Source organism: Lontra canadensis, unplaced genomic scaffold (genome assembly GCF_010015895.1).
Source record: "Lontra canadensis isolate GAN:19392208 unplaced genomic scaffold, GSC_riverotter_1.0 scaffold29, whole genome shotgun sequence".
Classification (NCBI taxonomy): domain Eukaryota; kingdom Metazoa; phylum Chordata; class Mammalia; order Carnivora; family Mustelidae; genus Lontra; species Lontra canadensis.
The window spans coordinates 3,550,540-3,570,381 of NW_022631023.1; the positions used below are offsets into that span (position 1 = coordinate 3,550,540).

General features: G+C 59.5%; 1 protein-coding gene across 1 annotated transcript in view; it reads right to left on the reverse strand.

The window, feature by feature from the left end:
- Positions 1-19,594, reverse strand: part of UMODL1 (uromodulin like 1) — a 56,155-nt gene extending 36,561 nt beyond the window's left edge. The window contains exons 1-7 of the mRNA XM_032865517.1: positions 19,519-19,594; positions 15,776-16,018; positions 9,807-9,968; positions 9,732-9,747; positions 8,763-8,871; positions 6,497-6,683; positions 4,506-4,646 (exon numbers count right to left, since the gene is read on the reverse strand). Coding sequence (XP_032721408.1) covers positions 4,506-4,646; positions 6,497-6,683; positions 8,763-8,871; positions 9,732-9,747; positions 9,807-9,968; positions 15,776-16,018; positions 19,519-19,594 — 934 coding nt within the window. The remainder of the gene's footprint in view (positions 1-4,505; positions 4,647-6,496; positions 6,684-8,762; positions 8,872-9,731; positions 9,748-9,806; positions 9,969-15,775; positions 16,019-19,518) is intronic.
- Positions 19,595-19,842: the final 248 nt, after the last annotated feature.

Genomic DNA, 19,842 nt, shown 5'->3' on the forward strand with positions numbered 1-19,842 from the left:
AACCTCAAGGTCACCATGTGGCTTGGATGGCGAACAGGGTCTTGGCCCTCATGGGGCCATGACCACCCTGGTCTCAGCAGAGCCAGTACCCTCGCAGAGTCTTTCCGGCTCCTGGGGAGACTTCTGCTCTCTCTCTTCGGCTACGGTGAGTCACTAAGGAGGTAGAGAAACGTAGTCTTTGCTGCGGGGCACATCGCCATGTAAAACTCCCAGTTGCGTCACTAAGGAAAGAGAGATGGGATCTGGGTCTGCCATGACCCCCCTGGTCTGTTCTCTGCCCAGCACCCGAACACAGGTGCGTCAGGTCATCTAGTCTGCTGTTGGGCACCCTCCACTGTCCTATCTTCCTCAGAGGACATTCCCAAAAAAGTTCCGCTTGCTCTGCACTGCCACAAAGCCAGCAGAAACAGGAAGAGCAGGACGGCACCTATGGCATATGAGGGAGTCCTGCCAAGCAAAGTTCAAGTATGAGTCTGAATCTGATGGTACTTCTGCATTAGGGGTTCTTGGTTTTTTTTTTGTTTTGTTTTTTTTAGTTTATTCAAATCCAATTAGCCAACATCTAGGGCATCGTTAGTTTCAGAGGCAGAAGTCCGCGACTCATCTGCTGCATGTAACACCCCGTGCCCATCACATCACGGGCCCTCCTTAATGCCCATCGCCGAGTTAGGGGTTCTTAACCTGGATGGGGATCATAAGCAGATGTTGGGGGTCCAATATAGAGGAGAGAAAGAATCTTAACTCTCGCTCGCCTCTACCTAGAACGTAGACTTTGCTTCGATTGCAAGCTGGGTGCCCGCAGGAACCCCAGAGTCTCGTACCACGGGACAGTGTGGTCTCTCCGAGCATCCCCTGTGCTCCTCGCTCCCACGGCTGAACCCCGTGATTCAATCAACGTGTGAAGACACGCCTAGCCTACAAGTCCGTTTGGGCTCCCCCTGAGTCAAGGACTCCTAAGCAGGTGCTTCGGGAAACCTGGGCAGTGAAGGTGTGACACGAGGACGGGAAGGTGGCAGGGAAGGGTCTTCCACGACGTCGGGGCCAGAGCAGGCAAGTGCTCCTGGCTCCGTTAGGAAACTCTGGGACCTGAGGGCTCACGCCTGCCGCCTTCCCCGAAGGCTTCTGGTGGGGAGACAGAGCAGCCGAGTCCAGCAACGGACCGTTGGCCGAATGGATGGGAGGGGACAGTATGCTTTGGGACAGCTGAGTCGCCATCTGGGGGTTTGAGATCTCAACAGCTTGTCTTGGCACTGTCAGTCTGCTCTGGCATCCGTGTATTTCAAGCACTTGGGAACATTTTAGGAAGGAGTCCACTGGCTTCATCGACATGCAGGGATCCGGGCGCCACCAAAGGAAGAGCCAACTGTGGCTTAGAAAATCCAGAGGACGGGGCCCTGGGGGCCAGTCAGCAGATCCCAGCTCATGGGAAACTCAGCCGGGGGAGGGGGTGCCGCGTCCTCCAGCAATTACGAGAAGAAACAGAGAGGTGGAGGGAAACCCCCACGTTGCAATTCGAACAAACCATTCGAAAGTTATGATGGTGATGGGACAGGGAGAGATTTCAACAGACTGGATGTTTGATGAGATTAAGGAACTGTGGTTTGGGGTTTTTAAGGGAAGATATGATCTGGTATTTGGGTTTTTGTTTTTTTTAATCTCTCTCTCTCATCTCCTACAGATACATCGTGGAGTACGACAGATAGAGTGATACGTTGAAGGAGGTTCGGAATAATGAGGCTGGGGGCAGGCAGCAGACGGGGACGGAGGGGCAAGGAGGGTCTCGAGGGTCAGGGGACGTTCATGACACTCCTCTCTGGGCTTCTCTTTGTCCACAAGTTTCCAGAATAAAGACTTATGAATCTCCATGGCCTTATCACCTCTGGGCAGGGTGACGTCCTGCCTGGTCCTGCCCCTGTCCCCGTCCCCTCCTCTGCACTCTCCGTCCCCACCACATGCTGGTTCCTGGACTCCATCAGGCACGCAGCCTGCTGGGGCCTGACCTCACTCAGTGCCTGCGTTTCCCGAAGCTGCCGTAACAAATTAGCACAAACGTAGTGCTTAAAACAAGAGAAATTCACTGTTAGTGCTCTGGAGCTCGGAAGTCAAAGAGGCAGGTGTGGGCCATGCTGTGCTCCTTCTGGAGACTCCGGGGGAGAAGCCAGACCTGCCTTTCACCGTCTCTGCGGCCAGTGGTCCCTTCACCTTCAAAGCCGCGAAGCCCCTGTGCCCCCTCTGCTTCCCTTGACCGTCTCCTCTCCCTGCTTCTGAGCTTCTGGCCTCCCTCTTACAAGGACCTTGCGGTGCCACGGCTCCCCCACATGATCCACCACCGACCCCCAGCCCGAGACCCTTAGTGAATCCAGAAAGTGCCTTCTGCAGTGAGAGGGGCAGCCGCAGGCCCTGGGTCCGCACACCGGTGGCTTTGGAGCGTGTTAGCACAATCCTGCCTCGAATGCTCACACCCGACTCCACTCTGGTCTCTGCCCAAAGGTCACCCTGTCCAGCGGCCTGCCCTGGCCACCACACCTAAGACCACAGCCCCAGGCGCCACCCCTCCCATCACTCTCCTTTGTCTTGGAAGCCGACCACTGTCCCACATTTGGTATTTGTCCACATCTGTGTGGTCTTCCTCACCGAAACGGGAGCCAAGGGAGCGAGGGCTCTTGGACACTGAAGAAACCATCAGGGCAGCACCTGGCGCAGCGCAGACACTCACTAAAGTGTGTTGTATACACAGTGGATGGGAGAATGGATGGATGGATGGACGAGTGGATGGATCGATGGATGGACGGGAGGGAGGAAGGAAGGAAGGATCTAGAATGGATGGATGAAGGAATGAGTAGATGGATGGATGAGTGGATCAGCGGATGAATGAATGAATGAATGAATGAAGAGGAACATGACCTTCACCACTCCCTCCTCGCGCGTTGGCAGTTCCAGTGGCTGGTCTCCCCCTCACCGTCCCACAGACAGCCCTGCAGCCTACGGGCACCATGCCTGCCCTGAGCCGCACACCAGAGCAGCTGCAGTGACTGTCATCCCAGCTGGGGCCGGCCTGCAGGGAGGGGAGGAGACATTCCAAGGGCAGCCTCCTGGAGGAGGGAAGGCTGGACCCGGGTCCCAGAGCTGCCCAAATTAGCCAGGGTCTCTCCTCACCGGCACACACATGTGTTTGGACATCTCCGGCCTTTCAAAGCTCTCACATCTCCTGAGAGCCGCACCTCCTCCAAGCCTGCTCGTTTCTCTGAGCCTCTTTGGGTACCCGTCCATGAGGGATGGTTCCTTCTGGACTGTTGGAGGCTCTTTCCTGCCATGCTTCCTGCCTTGCCCTGGCCATGTGTCAGCGCCTCATCCCGCACAGACTCCGGGCCAAGGCCCCGTTCCCCTTTGGAGCGCCAGCACCCAATGTCCAGCTCGGCCAGCCCCTGGCGTGGACCCTGGCTTCCACTGCCATCTCGTATAATGACTATAATCAAGGACAATGCTAATCACCCGAGCCATGCCCGGTTCCCCCAGACATCACCACGTATTCGTGGCTCAACCAGGATGTGGGCATGCTGCCTTATCCCGCTTCCTCTCCTGCTTCGAACTAATCAGGAACTCCCGAGGGCTTCTCTCCCACCGATGCCTCGATTCCACCCCTCCACACCTCCTTCCGCCCCCCAGACTCCAGCGCTGACCGACGCCACGGCACCTTCAACACACAGCCGCTTCTTACTAGAAGCCCCTTGATGGCAGAAGCCAATCACACACACCCAGCACGTATACACCTGTCACGTCCCCTGACCCGCCTGGACCAGAGCTAGACCCGTGCTTGTCAGTGTCGTCAGGGTTGACCCTGCGGTCACAGGACAGTCAAGGTCACACCTGTGGTCTCAGTGTAAGTATCAATCATGTCCCCTTCACTCTCGGAAGGGTCCCGATTTAAGCAGTAAGCAAGAGAGGAATCTTCCTAACCTGCCACGCTTGGCAAGTGTCTGGTGTGTTCTCTTCTGAGTTTCCTGGGAGCAAAGGTGGTCACTTCCTTGCATGTGTTTCTTTTTTCTTTTTTTTTTTTTTAAGATTTTATGTATTTATTTGAGAGAGGGAGAGGGAGCACAAGCAGGGTGAGAGGCAGGCAGCAGGAGAGGGAGAAGCAGGCTGCCCGCTGAGCAGACAGACAGCCGGACATGGGACTCGATCCCAGGACCCCGGGATCGCGACCTGAGCCGAAGGCAGATGCCTAACGACTGAGCCACCCGGGTGCCCCTTTGCACGTGTTTCTATCACCAGCACCCAGCGTGGTGGCCGGCGCATAAACAAACGTCACCGGCTCCGAGGACGAAGGCAGGACTAGCCCACTACGGGACCCAGTATGCTGGAAAGAACTAAGCAACTCTCCTCAGAACACGAGCCGGTCATTCCCTCTCTGCAAGACAGGAGGGTCCCTGTGGGCTGCGGCCCAGTTAGCTTGAGCAGATTCCCTCGGCCCTGCCTCCCCGAGCCGGGAGGGCCCGGTCGCTCACCTCCACACGTGCGGTCCAGCTTCTGCGGACCCGAGGCCAGCGGCTCGGGGCGACAGGTGCACGGGGACGAGCCCTGCGTGCTCAAACACTGGTCCTTCCCGGAGCAGGCACTGAGTTCATCGATGAAGCATTCGTCGACACCTGTTGACAAGAGGAGTAGGTGAGACACTCGTCATAGCCCTTGTCACACCACTGGTCACAGCCCTAACCACCTCGTCATTCGCATTAACCTCCAGACGGGCATCACACGGGCTGAAGAAGTGGCATGGGCAGCGGTCTCCGAGTAACTCCTGGGGCCCTGTCTTAAAGAGCTCTGGGGCCCGCCAGACACCTTCATCCATGCGGGTGGCCCAGGTCTCAGGCCACAGGCAGCCCCATGGGCTGGGGTCAGGTGGGAGCTGCTGCCACCAGCGAGTCTGCAGAGTCCTGAAGGGACGGGGTCTGAAACTCCCGCCCAGGAATAAACCTTGTGTCCAGGTAGTTCTCCAGACCAGAAGGAGAACGGAGCCGCCCCTGGTGTCCAGAACAGGCCTGTCACCTCCTCTGACAGCTGGACGCTCCGGCAGAACGCGGGCCCGGACAAGGCTGCTCCATGACCCGGATAAAGCGGGCAGAGCGAGGCCACGTCACAATTCTATCCCAGCCAGACGGGACACACAGACGACGAGTCACCTGCAAACCACCACCCCACTCGCTTTCCGCTTTACCAATTGTGGCTTATCTTTGAGCTGCCGGTCCCCTCCTTCCCGACAAGATGTGCTGAGACACCCAGTCTCGGCTCTGTGCTCGATCTCTGAGAGGGTCCAACCTAGAGCCAAGCCCCACTCCCTTGGACCTCCCGCAACTATCCCCTAGTAGACTCCCGACACTGCTACGAGATGGCCCAGGTGCCACTGCTGGAAACTCTCTGGCCGCCTCGGGTCGCAAGCCCGACTTGCTCGCTGCGGGTGCCTTCCCTTATGGGCGAGCTCAGTCGGGTCTCTAAGAACATATAGGATTTTGAAAGGAGTAAAATGCAATCGGTGGAGTTTTCCCTGGGCTCCAGACCCCGCACCTCCCCTTACATGTGACCTTCAGTGTCACAGAAGCCCCGCCAGCAAGAGAAGCTGTCCCCCCTCAGCCCAGGGAGCGGCAGGGGCGTCTGGCTCCCGCCGTGGGCAAGAACGTTCCACGGGGCCCAGCCCTCCGCTCACATGCTGTCCACGGCCGCTCCGTGCAAGGGCAGAGCCGAGCCGTGGAGACCGAGGCATGGGGCCCACAGCCAAAACCCCGTCCTGTGTGGCCCTTTCCAGAAAAAGTTTGCTGACCCCTGACAAAGAGGAGGACCAGGTAACTCCTTCCAGAAAGAAGACCAGCTCTGTGTGGTTTACCAAGTTCAATGTTGTGCGGTTCTACTGAACGGGCCTCCCAGGACCAAGGGTGTCTTTGGTGAAGGTGGGGGACGGCAAGAGGGCAGGCAAGCACCCCACGAGTGGAAGCGATAGCCGTGACTAAGTTGTTCCAGGACCTGCTCGCCGGCGCTGCTGTGGAAGGGGAAATCCGGGGCAGGACGGCGTGGAGGGGACCCGGAGGGAGGGAGCCAAGGGAAGGCCGATGTGGGTGCAAAACCCTCCTCGGGGCGCCTGGGTGGCTCAGTCGGTAAAGCGTCTGACTCTTGGTTTTGGCTCAGGTCATGATCTCAGGGTTGTGGGATTGAGCCCCTGTCGGGGTCCCGCTCAGAGGAGAGTCGGCTTGAAGACCCCCGTCTCCCTCTGCCCCCAACCCCGCTTGTACTCTCTCTCTAGTAAATAAATAAATCTTAAAAAAAAAGAAGAAAAAAAACCTCTCAAACCTTCACCTTGGAGCTCAGAGTTTCAACTTGGTTTGGGCCCGAAGGAGCTGAGTACAGGTCAGACCTCCCCTAGCCTGCCTGTTCGTCCTGCAGGGCCCACGCCCCCCGCCCCCACTCCCCCGCCCCCACCACCGCGGAGAGGACGGAGGGGAAGCGGCACCTTGAGCCTGGATGTCAACCACTTCATAGACGCGCTTCACGACCTCGTCCAGCATCGCGGAGACCCGGGCCACAGGCACCGGCCGCGGCAAGCCCAGGAGCAGCTGTGACACCGTGAGGGAGGTGTCCCCGCGGGCTGACTGCAGGTGGTGGACAGCGGGACGCAGCGGCTGCAAGGCGCCGGTGACCTGGGAGGCCAGAGTCAGAGCGTCACTCGTGGATGGGCGCCCATCCGACAGACAGGGAGACTGAGGCCCCGAGAAGCACGCACAGGTGTGCACACATGCACACACGCGCACACATGCACACACACGCACGTGCCATTCTGCCCCTCAGGAAAGACCCTCTGCCTTGTGCCTCTGTTGGTCATCATCCCAGTAAAAGTCCTACGACCCAGACCGTGAACACTTCTGCAAACACACTGTCATGGGTTGAATTCCGGTCCCTTCAAAAAACGGCGTTGAAGTCCTGATTCCCAGAACCTCAGAACGGGCCCTTGTTTGGAAATAGGGTCATTGCAGGAGTCGTTAGTTATCGGGAGGTCACTGGGGTGGTCCTCTGTCCAGGACGACTCGTGTCCTGCCACAAAGAAGAACCCCAGCCACAGACAGAGACCCCACACGCCCAGGAACGGGGCCCAGGACAGACCTTCCCTCACAGCCCTCGGAAGGAGCCCGCCCTGGCCACACCTCGCTTCCAGATGGTCTCCACACGTTTGGGAGGAAGGTGGGCGGTGTGAGCCCCTGGCCCGCAGCACTCTGTACGGCAGCCCCAGGAATACCCCCTGCTCCCCCCACCAGGACCCCGGCCCACCCTCACCCCGAAGGAGATGTGGAATCAGAAGCAGGTTCGGGGGTACTAGAGCCCGTCTCCCCCGGGGAGACCCGACACCCTCTTCTCCCGGGGTGGGGGGACGTGGAGACACAGCTGCTCCCGCACAGCTGCCCCTGGCTCCAGCCTCACGGGAATCCCGGAATCGGTGCGCCCAGCACCAGCCAAAGCGGGAGCCCATGGGAGGCAGGACCCCTGCAGGAGCAACACCCACACTCATGAAGGAGAAAGGGGGGAACCCAGATGATACAATTTAAAATACACAACCACAACTCAGAGCCTACATCGTGGGCACTGTTGTAAGCTCCTTACGTGTACACTGTGAACCCCAGAGACCTTGTCGCAGGCAGGAGGATGATTACTCTGATTTCATGGAGGTGTCTGAGGCCCAGAGAGGTGAAGCAACTTGCCCCAGGTCGCACAGCGACAGGTGCCGTGTCGGGATTTGGCAGGCAGTCTTAGAACCACGTTCTCACTGGCCAGCCGGGCAGCCCCAGCCTCTCAACAAGCCAAAAAAGACAAACCCCTCCCCGTTGGGACAGTTAAGGAGGCCGCCAGGGCAAGGTGACGTGTAGGAACCCCAGTCTAGCTGCTGTCCCAGACGGCCCAGACACGGGGAGCATGAGTGCCGTCTGTGCTGGGGCCACGCCCGCCCGTGGGCCACACAGCCAGCCGAGGGTGAGGCCTTTCTATTCACCGGGTGACTGCACGGGTCATGCGCCCACGAAGCGGGCCCTGAGGCCAGACCGTCCCCGGGAAAGCCGCCCGGCGGTGAAGAGGAGCCAGGCCCAGCCCGCCGTGGGGCTCTCAGCCCAGGGGGGCTCTGGGCAGCGCGGGGAGGTTCCCATAGAAGGGGCTGCAGGGCCATGTCCACCGCGGGGGCCACTCCCCCAGGCTTGGTGTGGCTCCTCCGGGGACATGCGGCCCCATCTGGAGACAGTTCTGCTTGTCACAGTGGCCGTGTTTCCGGCTTTCTGCGCGTGGAAACCCTGTGTTGACAGGCAGCCCCCACAGGGGAGAGCCCCCAACCCCAAATGCGACTCGTGCCGAAGCGTAGAAACCCCAGCAGCGAGAGGCCCCCACCTGGCACGGTCCGTGAGGCCCACCGACCTCCACACAGTGGGGGCTCGAGGGAGGTTAGCGAGGGCGCAGCGCTGGGGCCTGGGCCGTCTGCGCTGCGGCGCCCTTCCATTGAAGCAGAGAGATGACGGGTTCCGCAATCCGCGGCGACGGGCTAGCTCAGGACACCACCGCCTCGGGACACGGCGAGCTGCTTGCTGCCGTCCGTTCTACTGCACATAAACCCTGCCTCTCTCAGGCTGGTTTTTATAGATTCAGAATTCATGTCTGGTTCAGAGTCAGCCGTGTTGGGGTCACTTGTGGAACCCCCCATCCCGACCCTCGGTTCCCGCCCAGTGCCTGTCCTCCCCACCTACCATGGAGTGCAGAAGCCGCACGTGGTCCAGGAGCCTGGGGTCCACCTCCTCAAGCTCCCTGAAGTCCATTTTCACCAGGACAGTCACCTGGTACCAGAAGGTCACCGGGCTGTCCAGATCTGCACGAGGACACGTTCTGGTGAGCTACGGATCTAGGGCAGGCAGGGGCCAACTGAGGTTCACCCAAAGGAATCTGCCACTGGGGACAGCATGGGACACTTCCCCCACCTGCCACCTCTCCCTTCTCTTATAATATATGTAACCCTACATACGCTGTATGATACATTACTGTATGTAATGCACATCAGCTACTACTATATATATTACATATAATATATATTACATATATAGCATATAATATGTTATTATATTATGTTATTATATTATCCATAACATATTATACATTTATATTATACACATGAATAATATGATATGTACTATATTGTATGTAAATATCTTACATAATATAATTATACATTATATATTATGCATAATGTAATATTTTGTATTGTGTATACTGTGGCTTCATACTATACTAATATACGCTATGCTGATACCATAGCCTTATAACGTGTGTCACATATAATATATTTGCAATATTTATATATATTTCCCTCGTTCTGAGCCTGGACCAACCCATTCTCCTGGGAGCAGCCCATGGTCAGGAGCAGAACTTTCCAGACCAGATGGGTGCTTAGTGAGGGTCAGGCTGCCGACGGACCAAACCGGGCTCTGCGGAAGCCCCAGCCACCAGCTTTACGTCTCCCCTCTCTGACACAGCTCAGGTTCCGACGGGCACCAGCCCGACCCCTGGGCTTCTCTGGCACCCTGGGGAGTGCCAGGAGTTACGGCTCTTCCAAGAGTATCCTCCTTCCACGGAGGCCCCGTGAGCAGTCCCCCGGCCCAAGGCGTCAGTTGGACAAAGACATCTCCCGGGAGCGAGAGGCGCCCGTGCACATGGCTGCAGGCTCTCTGTAAGACGGAGCTGCGGCTTCTGGAAAACCCCCGCCCCGCCCTTCCCCCACACCAGGGCTTCAACCCTACCTTGGGGGGCAGGGGCCACGCAGTGGCGGCCCCGGGATGAAGGGCAGCACTTTCGAAGTCCCGGGCAGTCTGTGTCCAGCACGCACGGTGAGGCGGGGGCTTCCGGCCCCACCACCGGGCAGACCCCAGGTCTCGAGGCAAACTCTCTGGACCGATTCAGGGCTGGAGGGGGGAGTGATTAGCAATCAGTAGTGCTGGGCACAAGCCTTGGTTTTCCCAACCCTGGATCACAGCTCCGGCTCTGGAGACGCACGGCACGACCTGCTCCCGGGCCGCGTCCTGGGCTGGGCATCGTCTTGGCATGTCCTGCAGAACAACCACCAGGGCCATGTGCTCTGACTTTCATGTAGTCTAACCGTCTTGCCCGGATGGAGGACCGTGTGAGCTGGGGCGCTGGGTATCCCCTTCTCTAGGCCGGGTGCGGGGGCTCCCCTCTTAGAGACCACTTTGTGGCCCCATATCCCAGTAGCTAGCTCACTCAATCCCTATTTACTGAGCACCTACTCTGTTCCGGGTACGCACCAGGTGCCCAGCACCCAGCAGTGGTCCCGAGGCAAAGTCCCCGCCTCCAGGACACTTAGATTCCAGTGGACGAGGCCAGTACGCACACAGACCTATAGAAACAAGGCCTGGGGTGGCGGAGACATGATGGGCTTTTGAAGAAAAGGGCTTTCGGGGACTGAGATGCAGGGAAAATACCAGAGAATCTTTGGGCTGAAGGAAACTGGCCGGGAGGCACGGGGCTGGTGCTCAGGTTGGTGGAAAGTTCAAGATCAAGGAGAAGAAACTGACCCTAGGGAAGCCAGGGTGCCACCCTCCAGGGGGTGGGATGCTCTGCTGGGACACTCCTGTGGCAGGACCCGCGGCGGTCTGCAGGGCTGCACACCCAGAGGGGCAGCTGGGCGCAGGGCAGCAGGGGCAAAAGGAGCCCGGCAGCCAAGAGCTGGAGGAGGCTGGGGGCAGCAGAGAGGGGCACAGGCATCCCAGGAAGGGCCCGTGTGGTCCGCAGCCTTCCTGTCACCCACCCAGAGGATGAGGGCTCCCGCTACCTTGGGAGTCAGGTAAGTGCACATGGCTCCGCCCAGATTCCTCTAAAGCCCCACACCCTGCCCGACCTTCGACCTTCGAAGAGCCGTTCCAAGTCCTCCAGACTCCAGGGAAAGCCGAAGAGGTAGGCAGGGGACCACGCTCTGCAAACATCCCGCAGGGGTGGGACAGGTTAGCCCCGGGGGGATGTGTGGAGTCCCACGTGGAAGGGAAGCCTCAGGGGCTGCGGTCCCAGAGACCACCCTCTGGGTCCCCCAAGGTCTCCGCAGACAGAGAGAAGGTGGGGCCCCCGCTAGTGTGGGCACACGTCACCCGGGGCAGCTGACTTCACTGCCTTCCAGCAGAGGAAGGGAGAAGAAAGCCAAAACCACCCAGAGGCAGAGACTCTGCTCTCACTCTTCTCACGGGGCCAGGCCAGCTCCTGCCGCGTGGCCCACCCTGCTGAGTGAGGGCTTGACCTTCAGGCTCAACGCCGTCTCCTCTCCATGCTGTCCGTGGCCCCCTCGCCGCTTCCCAGTCAGCCAGGTGCCTAGTCCGGTGTCTGAAGTCCTAGAGACGTTGCCACGTGGGGCCTGGGCATGGGGGTGTGGGGGCAGCCCGTGGTGGGGAAACACCAGCTTCCCTGTAGGGCCACTGCTCAAGGACCTCAAGGTCATGGCGTTCCCCCCATTGTAAAAACCAGCACGCTAAGGAGACATGAGATGAGACGTAAGTGGGCTCCCGGGACAGAAAAATGACACTCGGGGGAGAAAAGTAAAGTCCAGGGGCGCCTGGGTGGCTCAGTTGTTAAGTGTCTGCCTTTGGCTTAGGTCATGATCCTGGAGTCCTGGGTCGAGCCCCGCATTAGGCTCCCTACTTGACGGGAAGCCTGCTTCCTGCTCTCCCTCTCCCTGCTTGTGTTCTGTCTCTCGCTATCTCTCTCTGTCAAATAAATAAATTAAAAAAAAATTTTTTTTTTAAATAAAATCTAAATAAAGTGTGAGGTTGAGTTAACGGTGATGTGTGATGTTGGTTCCATCATTGGGGCAAAATGCGTCATGGTAACGAAAGGTGCCACCAGCTGGGGCGGGGGGCGGGTGTCGTTCAGGGACCGTCTGCCCTCTCTGTCACCTCTCTGTAAATCTGCAACTGCTCTAAACTCAGAGGTTTACTTCAATGCAACGAAAATACAGGCCACGGAGAAAAACTGGCTTCCAAAAACGGTCACCCGATCACAACAGCAGTGATTTCCGGTTCAAGTTCATCGTCATGTGGAGGCTGCTGGCGTGCCCTGCGTGCTTGGAGCCCGACGGCTTACTGAGAGCCCAAGAAACCTACAGTTCCAACTTGGTGGAAAGTCAAAAATCTGCTTCTCCTTCCACGAACTCAGCACAAACAGTGAAGCAGCCTAGCAACCCAAGGTCAGTCCTAGGTCAGCGCGACGGCCCGGAGGTGTCTGTCCAGACTGCGGGAGCTGATGCCTGTCCCCGGGGCTGGGAATCCATCTGGCTCTGGAATCATCGTTCCCGCCCCAGAGGGGTCCTGGTCACCAGCTTGGGGAGCTTCCCGGCCTCATGGAGTCCTGGGCTTACCCAGATGAGGAGCCCGCAGAAACCAGGGCTGTCACCCCCGTGGGTGAGTCCTAGGAATTCATCGCGAGTGACTCATCCCGGCGTGCCCCCCAGTGTGTGTCCCACACGGTCCTCATCATGGTGGTACTTATTCTAATGGAAAGTTGGAAGCGGCTAGACGTCCAGTGGGAGCGGCTGCTCTCATCAACGCTTCCGTATCCGTGCCGGTGACGTAGTGCCATGTGGCTGCTAAATCACGCGGCACTCGGCGTGTGCCAGGAACTAGGTTCCAGATGAGTATGGTGCCGGGAATCCCGGTCCGGGAAAGCAGGCGTTTCTAGAAACGCCTGCCTCTGCCCGGGGCTCAGGAGGATGTCAACGGGTTGTGCGTGGGCCGCAGGCCTACGGCTGATTTCTCTTCGTTCTTTTCCGTTTCCAGATTTCCTGCCAGGCTCATGTACTCACTTTTGTGATCGTACTGATGAGACATTGAAGTAAAGTAAGCGTATGACTTGTCATTGTTTCCCCAGTGGGGACTTAAAAAAAAAAAATGGAAAAAGTCTTCTCTCTAGACTGCAGAGCACGTCACACGGGTGCTTGTAACTGCCTTCCGCTTTTAGAAGGCCGGTGGCTGAGTGGGAGGGGACAGAAGCCAGCCAGGCTGCGGGTCTGCGCTGCCTGGGATGAGACTCCGAGCCGAGAAGACCAGAAAACCGTTGCGGAGATGCCGCTCACCCCTCACTGGGAGGGAAGAGTGCCCTGTGCCCTCCGGTCCTCCCCAAATTCCCAGGCTGTGGCCCGTGGCTACCACAGGGGCTGGCCCTGTCTCATTCTGCAGCGGGTGGCAGGGCCCGTAACGACACTTCTCACTTCTCACTCCCCCCGCAGGGCACCTGCAAACGGGCTTTGATCTAAGGAGCATGCGCGTGGAGAGGGTGGCGCTGCCCCGTGGGAGGGCCTGTGGCAGCCGCGGTGTCACACAGGCCCTGGCACCAAGCAGCGGCCTTCCTGGAGGAAGAGGCTCGAGCTCCGTGCCCCGCCCCTCCCACCTCGGCCCCTCCTCCACCCCACCACGGCCGCCCTCCTCAAATGCCACAAACTGAATCTGACAGGGGGTTGGGGAGACCCAGCCCGAGTCTGTGTCACGTTGGTCAAGGTCCTTGCCCACTGCCCCCTGATCTGTGACCCCATCTGCACGGGGTGGTGGTGGGCGGCTACCGGCCATCAGGGACTAGGAACCCGCCTGGCTGGCCTGTCATCAATAAAGATTCCTTCCTCCTTCCCTCCAGGCTCCTGGCTGCCTCCTCTCCACACAGCTGGCTGCTAGAATGACCCTCTAAGGCCCCATTAAGGCCCCTCTAAGGTCCCCCACCCCACTAAGCCACCCCAGGGGGGGCAGTCGTCCTCGGGGGGCTCCTTGCCGCAGCTGCACCCTTCTGCCACCAGCCACACCATTCCCAGCAGCTCCCCCAGAGAGCCCTGCCCATGGGACCCTAACTAGAATGTTCTGGCCTCTCCACACCTGGTGTGTTCCTCATTAAAGGTGCCAGCACTCCACATGCGGAGCTGACGTCCCCCAAGAGGCATTTCCTGGGGCTGGCTTGTGGAAGCAAGAGAGAGGAGCAGCAGGTGGCGGGGAGGGGACACGCACCCTCCCCATCCCCTGAGAATTCCCTAGTTTCGCACAGCAAGGCAGCAGCCTGACCAAAAGGCACCGGTCAGCATGGGTGGGGCTGGGAGGGAGCTCCAGGGGGCTCCTCCGGACAGGGGACCTCACAGCAGCAGGGAGCAGGCGGGAAGAGAGTGGCCGTCACAGGGACAAATGGACAGGACCGGGCAGCCCCCACCTTCTACCCCTGGGTCCGGACCCTCCACACCTAGGTGCCATGGCCTGAGTCCTCCCCACATGGGAACCCCTGCCACCCTCAGGAAGAGAGGTGCCCCCAGGCAGCCCTTCCTTGGTGCACATGGCCCTTGGAGACAAGGAAAGTGGAAAGGGAGGCCAGTGTCTGCAGAGGAAGGGACACCTTAGATCCAATCCCTGGCAGGATGACAGGGGACAGCCCCCCCAAAGGGCTCCCTCAAGGAACCAGCGGGGACACAGAGCTGGCCGCAGGCTGTGGGCCCTGAGGTTTTTATTGGCAGTGGTGGCTTTGGTGATAGTGGTGTCATTTTATCGCTCATCCCTGCGTGTAACCCTCTGAGCGGGGTCAGTGGGACCTGCCAGCCATCTCTGTCCTCTGTGAGGCTGCTTCGGGGGCCTGAGAAAGCCATGCTGGGGATGACTCAGTGTGCCAAGCCCACACAGCCCTCTGCAGGGCCTGAACCACTACATCCTGCAGCCGCTGGGTGGGGAGGGGACCGCCAGCCCTGGTGTGCAGCGTCCTGGCCTCGGGCCACCTGGGCACCGGTCACATGGGATGGACCACCGGACGGCAGCTTCGTGCTTTCTGGAGGCAGCAGCCCTCATTTCTAGGGGTGGCCCCTGGAAACTCAACTGGGGCCACACCCTTTCCACTTCCCCTCTGCGACAGGGGTGGGGGCAGGGAGACCTTCTTGGCAGCTCAGAAACTCATTTTTTATCTCATATTGACTCAAATTTAACCACCACCACCACCCACGTCTACACACAGGCACCCTTTCCCCTGGAAGAGGTCTTCTGGAAAGTTCTCTCCATGGTGAGAGGCTGAGCCCTGAATGTTGCAAAAAGTCCAGCCCACTGGCTGGGCACAGCCACACTGGTCTCCCAGGTGCCTGCCCCAAGCATCTTCCAAAGAGCCCCGCGGAAGAAGAGGACTCAGGGGCCCCGGACAGTTGGTGGGCAGGGCCCAGGGGACCTTCCTTTTCACCCATGGGTGCCTGGATGAGGATTTCCGTTGAAGGAAGCATTCAGCTTTTAAAAAGAAAAGATCTTCACCAATACAGAAGAGTTTGCAATGCTGGTTCTCAAACGGCTAAAGTTCACATCGCTTGAGACCTTTAAAACAAACCCCAGTGCCTCGCCTTTGTCCCGGACCAATTCCATCCCCTTCTCTGAAGACGGCATCCACACGTTTGCGTTTTTAAAGCTGCCCAGGGGCCTCCAGTGTGCAGTCAGGCCCGAGAGCCACTGCTCCAAAATGGGGGCTCCCAAGGGGGGCCCCCCAGAGCCTCAGGACCCGCTGGGAACTTGGAATCCACCCCAAGCCGCTGGTCCTGGGATTAGGGGCTGGGCCAGTGATCTGCGCGGAGACAAACCCTCCAGACGACCCTGATGCTCACTCTAGCTGGAGAATCATTGTTCCAGAAGGGCTCAGGGGCACCAACAGTGCCCATTCTGAGTCTCACCAGGGGGTCCCAGGCCCCCCCACCCACTGGCCACCCCAGACTCACGCAGGACGCAGTAGAGGCCAAGCTGCTCGTAACCCGCACAGCAGTGGGTCACGTTCCTGGCCTCGGGGACCTCCACGGTCAGGTACCGGGTTCTGTAGACCATCTTGGGGCATCGCCTCCACGGGATCCACCCACCACAGGGGGCGTAGGTCACGTGCAACGTCTGGACGGCCTCCACCTTCTGGACGTTTCGGGTCACGCTGGAGTTGCACAGCTGGAAACTCAGCAGGGAAAGGCCTTTTTCTAGGAGGGGGTGGGAGGAGGGATGGAGGAAGCAACCAAGAAGAAAACACTGGAATCAAATCGAGAGAAGGGGTTCTGGGCCAGTCCTCTAGTTCTGCAAGAGCAAGGGAGACCAGACCCTCCCCTCCCCAGCTGCTCCCCACCAGAGTCTGCCCACTGGCCGGCTGAGAGGTCAGGCAATCGCGTGAAGTTGGAGGAATCATGGGTAAACGGGGACCTGCACGCTCGGAAGTCCCCGTGCAGAGCCTGGAGCTCGCCCCCAGCCGCGGGGTCATCCATGCTTCCCACCGTCCGGGCGCTGACGGTGCACCAGAGACGTGGTGGGAAGGGACCAAGCGTCTGGGGCTCGCATCCCCGTTTCCTGCTCTGTGTGCCCCGATCCCGCCGGCTGCAGCTCTGAATCTCCGCGAGCCTCGGGCATGTCCTCGTGAAATGAACATACGACCAGCCCCTCAGTACACAGCAGGAAGGTCAGCCCTGTGCCGGGCTCAGACGGGAGCGGCAGCCTTTTGTGGAACAAGCAACTCCTGAGACACACACCAGAAGTCCCGAGACGATAAAGCTCGGCCTGACGAGTGCAGCCGTCGTCAGAGATGAGAGCGCGGCGCCCCACCGAGGACAGCATCCACCTGCCCACTGGGTTTCTGTGTCTCTCACCTGGAGCCCCGCTGCTGTGCACAAACGCCCATGGCCCCCGGCCCTTTGTCAGTCTGATCACTGGGTTCTCAAGACCCCGGGGCACCCTTCCTTTCACTAGCCTGGGGCCTGGGGCATCCCATCTGCCCACGGAGCCTCTGTCACCTCATGTAGCAAGGATTGTCATGGGTGGAATCGTGTCCCTACCCAACCTTCCAAAACTCGTGGGCTGAAGTCCTAGAAGGAGGCGTTTGCAGATATCATTAGTTGAGATGAGGTTATAGTGCGTTAGGGTAGAGCCCCCATCCGTTATGCCTGGCGCCCTTACAAAAGGGGAAATTTGGACACAGAGACAGACAGGCAGGCAAGGAGGGCACAAGGCAGAGATTGGAGAGATATGCCCCCAGCCGAGGAGCACCCAGATTGCCAGCAAACCCCCAGAAGCTGGGGGAGAGGACAGAACAGAATCTCCATCCCAGCCTCAGGAGAAACCAGCCCTGCCTCGATCTCAGACTTCTGGGCTCTGGAGCTGGGAGCAGACAGATCTCTGCCCTCGGGCCCCAGTCGGTGGTGCTGAGTCAGGGCAGCCCCAGGGAACCGCTTCCCGCTTCCCGGCCAGCCCGGGATTCCGCGCACTCGTGGGCTCTTGGTGAATGAAGGGATGAAGGGATGGCGTGACTGTCCTTTGTTCCATCAGATACATAACCTCTGAGCTCTTGGCTTTACGAAACGATGCCATCCCGGGGGAAGCACCTGTGTTACCCCAGGGAGAAGTGTGTACCCCGGGGAGAAGCTGGGCTTCTGGAAGGAGCTATCAGACAGCCGCAGAAATCATCTGCATTGCCAGCTCCAGCACAGATCCCCGAAGACCCCCTCCCTCGGCCTCACAGCCTCCCCTGAGCGTGCAGAGAGCAAGACTGGGGGCTGGTGACCCCGGGGAGAAGCGGGGCTGAGCCAGCCCCCAGCCCGGGCTGACAAGGGGGAGGTCTGCAGCCTTACTCTGCGCAGAACACGGGGCTGGATCCCAGCGTGCAGAGCAAGCCCACCCCGGAGCCACGGGAGCCGCGTGGCCGCCTCCCCCCTCAGCGCTGCGGTGCCGGGGATGGATCCTCCAGGAGAGGAGGCGGGTGGCTTCCCCTCCTCACCAAAGGGGCACTGCAGCGAAACATGGGGAGGCCCTCATACGGGGGTGGGGGAGCAGGTAACGGCCCAGAGCTTGGGTATCACGTGGGGAAGGGACTGGAGAAGTGGGCTCCGTGAGCATGGCCCCTCACTGTGTGCAGGTGGGCCAGACAAAGCCCAAGCCTTCCTGCTCTGAGAATTTAGGAAGGAGGCTCTGGACTGTGTTTCTCGTCTTCACCTAAGAGGAGCTGCTAACCACAAACGCAGGTTACGTTCCCAGCCCTGGGGAGCCGCTGTCCCCATCTGATTACGACAAGGCCCCAGTGAGCGTCAGCAGAGCCCTCCTGCTCACAAAAGTGCACGTACGCACACACACGCATGTGCACACACAGGCACACGTGTACCTCCTCTGAAACTGCGTTTGGGACCCGTGCGTTTTGTTTTTTTGCATTCCTCGGGAGACCACCAGTTCCTCTCCGAGCCTGGCTTCTCGGAGGAGCCCAGAGGAGCTCCTCCCTTTCTACGGGATCTTCCAGAGAGCCCAAAGCATGGGAGTCAGGGGTCCTGGGCTCTGGTCTCAGAGGTGGGAAATAACCCTACGGAGGGAGGGCGAACTGGGGTCAGAAGATCCCCATTCACACCAGCTTCCCAGTTACCTGCTCCGTGATTCACGCCCTCCCGGCAACCCCATCTTGTCATCTGTCAAACGCTGACTGCGTCCTGGAATTCAGTAAATGAGACTGTGCCTGGAAAGGCAGTCCCCGGCACGAAGGGCAGGAAGCCGGGTGACACCGACACCGCCCTGAGCCCCGGCTCCGCAGGTCCCCACGGGCACAGCGAGGGGCTCGAGGGGGACCTCCTGACAGCTCCAGCTCCTCGAGGCTGTACGGTTTACACGGAACCCATCACGCAGGAAAAAGCAAAGGGAAGAAATCACAACCAGAATTCTGCTGGCAGCGGGAAAAACGCGAAACCAGGGCTTCACTGAAGCCGACGGTGGAAGCCGAGTGGATTTGTGCGAATTCCCAGCCGCGTAAGACAGATTTCAAAGGGACATGATGGCAAAGGTCTCAGGTCTCTGCAGTCTGGGGCTTCAGAAACCGGCCGTGCTCTCAGCAGGACCGCGTGTCTGGCAGAGGTTGGGCAGGCAACCTCGCGGGGTCCCTCACCGCCCCGGTGGCCACTTTTCACCTTCATGCACCAAAGAGGACACTGGGGGTGGGACCCTCCCTTGGGGTCACTTCGCGATCCCGAGCCTGCCTGGCAGGGGAAGCAGGGTCGAGCCAGAGCCCATGGCAAGGGTCACCCTGGTGGAAATTTGGCCCGCTGCCGGCCGTGTGGCCTGGGGCGAGTCCCTGCCCACTCTGGGTCTCTCTCCCCTTACTCGCAGCTGGGGACACAACGCTCCGAGACTCGAGACTTGGGAGACTTTGACTGGGACTCTCTAGGAACTCACTCCTCGGCACGGCCCGTGCCGGCGGCAGAAATGCAGAGTTCCAGGTCCCACCCCAGACCCTCTGACTCAGAATCTGTGCTTGAACCCTGCCTCGGGCCCCCACCCCACCAGCTGACTCAGAGGCACACATGCCTTCTCTTCTGTGGTTACTGGAAAATTCTGCCAGATGGGACGGATGTCACCTCTCAAAGCAGACGCATGTCTGCAGGCCACCGTCCCCACGAGACCTGCTCACGGGACCCCCCTACTCCTCCGGCATCACCCACACCGAGCTCCGAGCCCTCACCTGTGAAGCCACTGGCCTGGGTCGGGCCTGCCGCGCTGACCAGAGCCAGCAGGGCCAGCCGCAGTGTCCTGAGCATGGTCGGACTGAGGTAGGGCTCTGGGTCTCCCGTGAGCAGCCCCGCGGAGGGGTCTGGAGAAAGGGCCCTTCTGTTCCCGGTGCGCCCGAGGCGATGGCTTCAGGACGTGTGCTCCGAGGGAACAGCCCCTTATGCCTGCTGCCTGACACCTGCCGCCACCATGGCCGTGTCCCTCGGGAAACACGCGGGGCACAGCCCATTCTCTCTCCAGACAGATGGCACCCGACCAGCAGACAGCATCGCCAGGT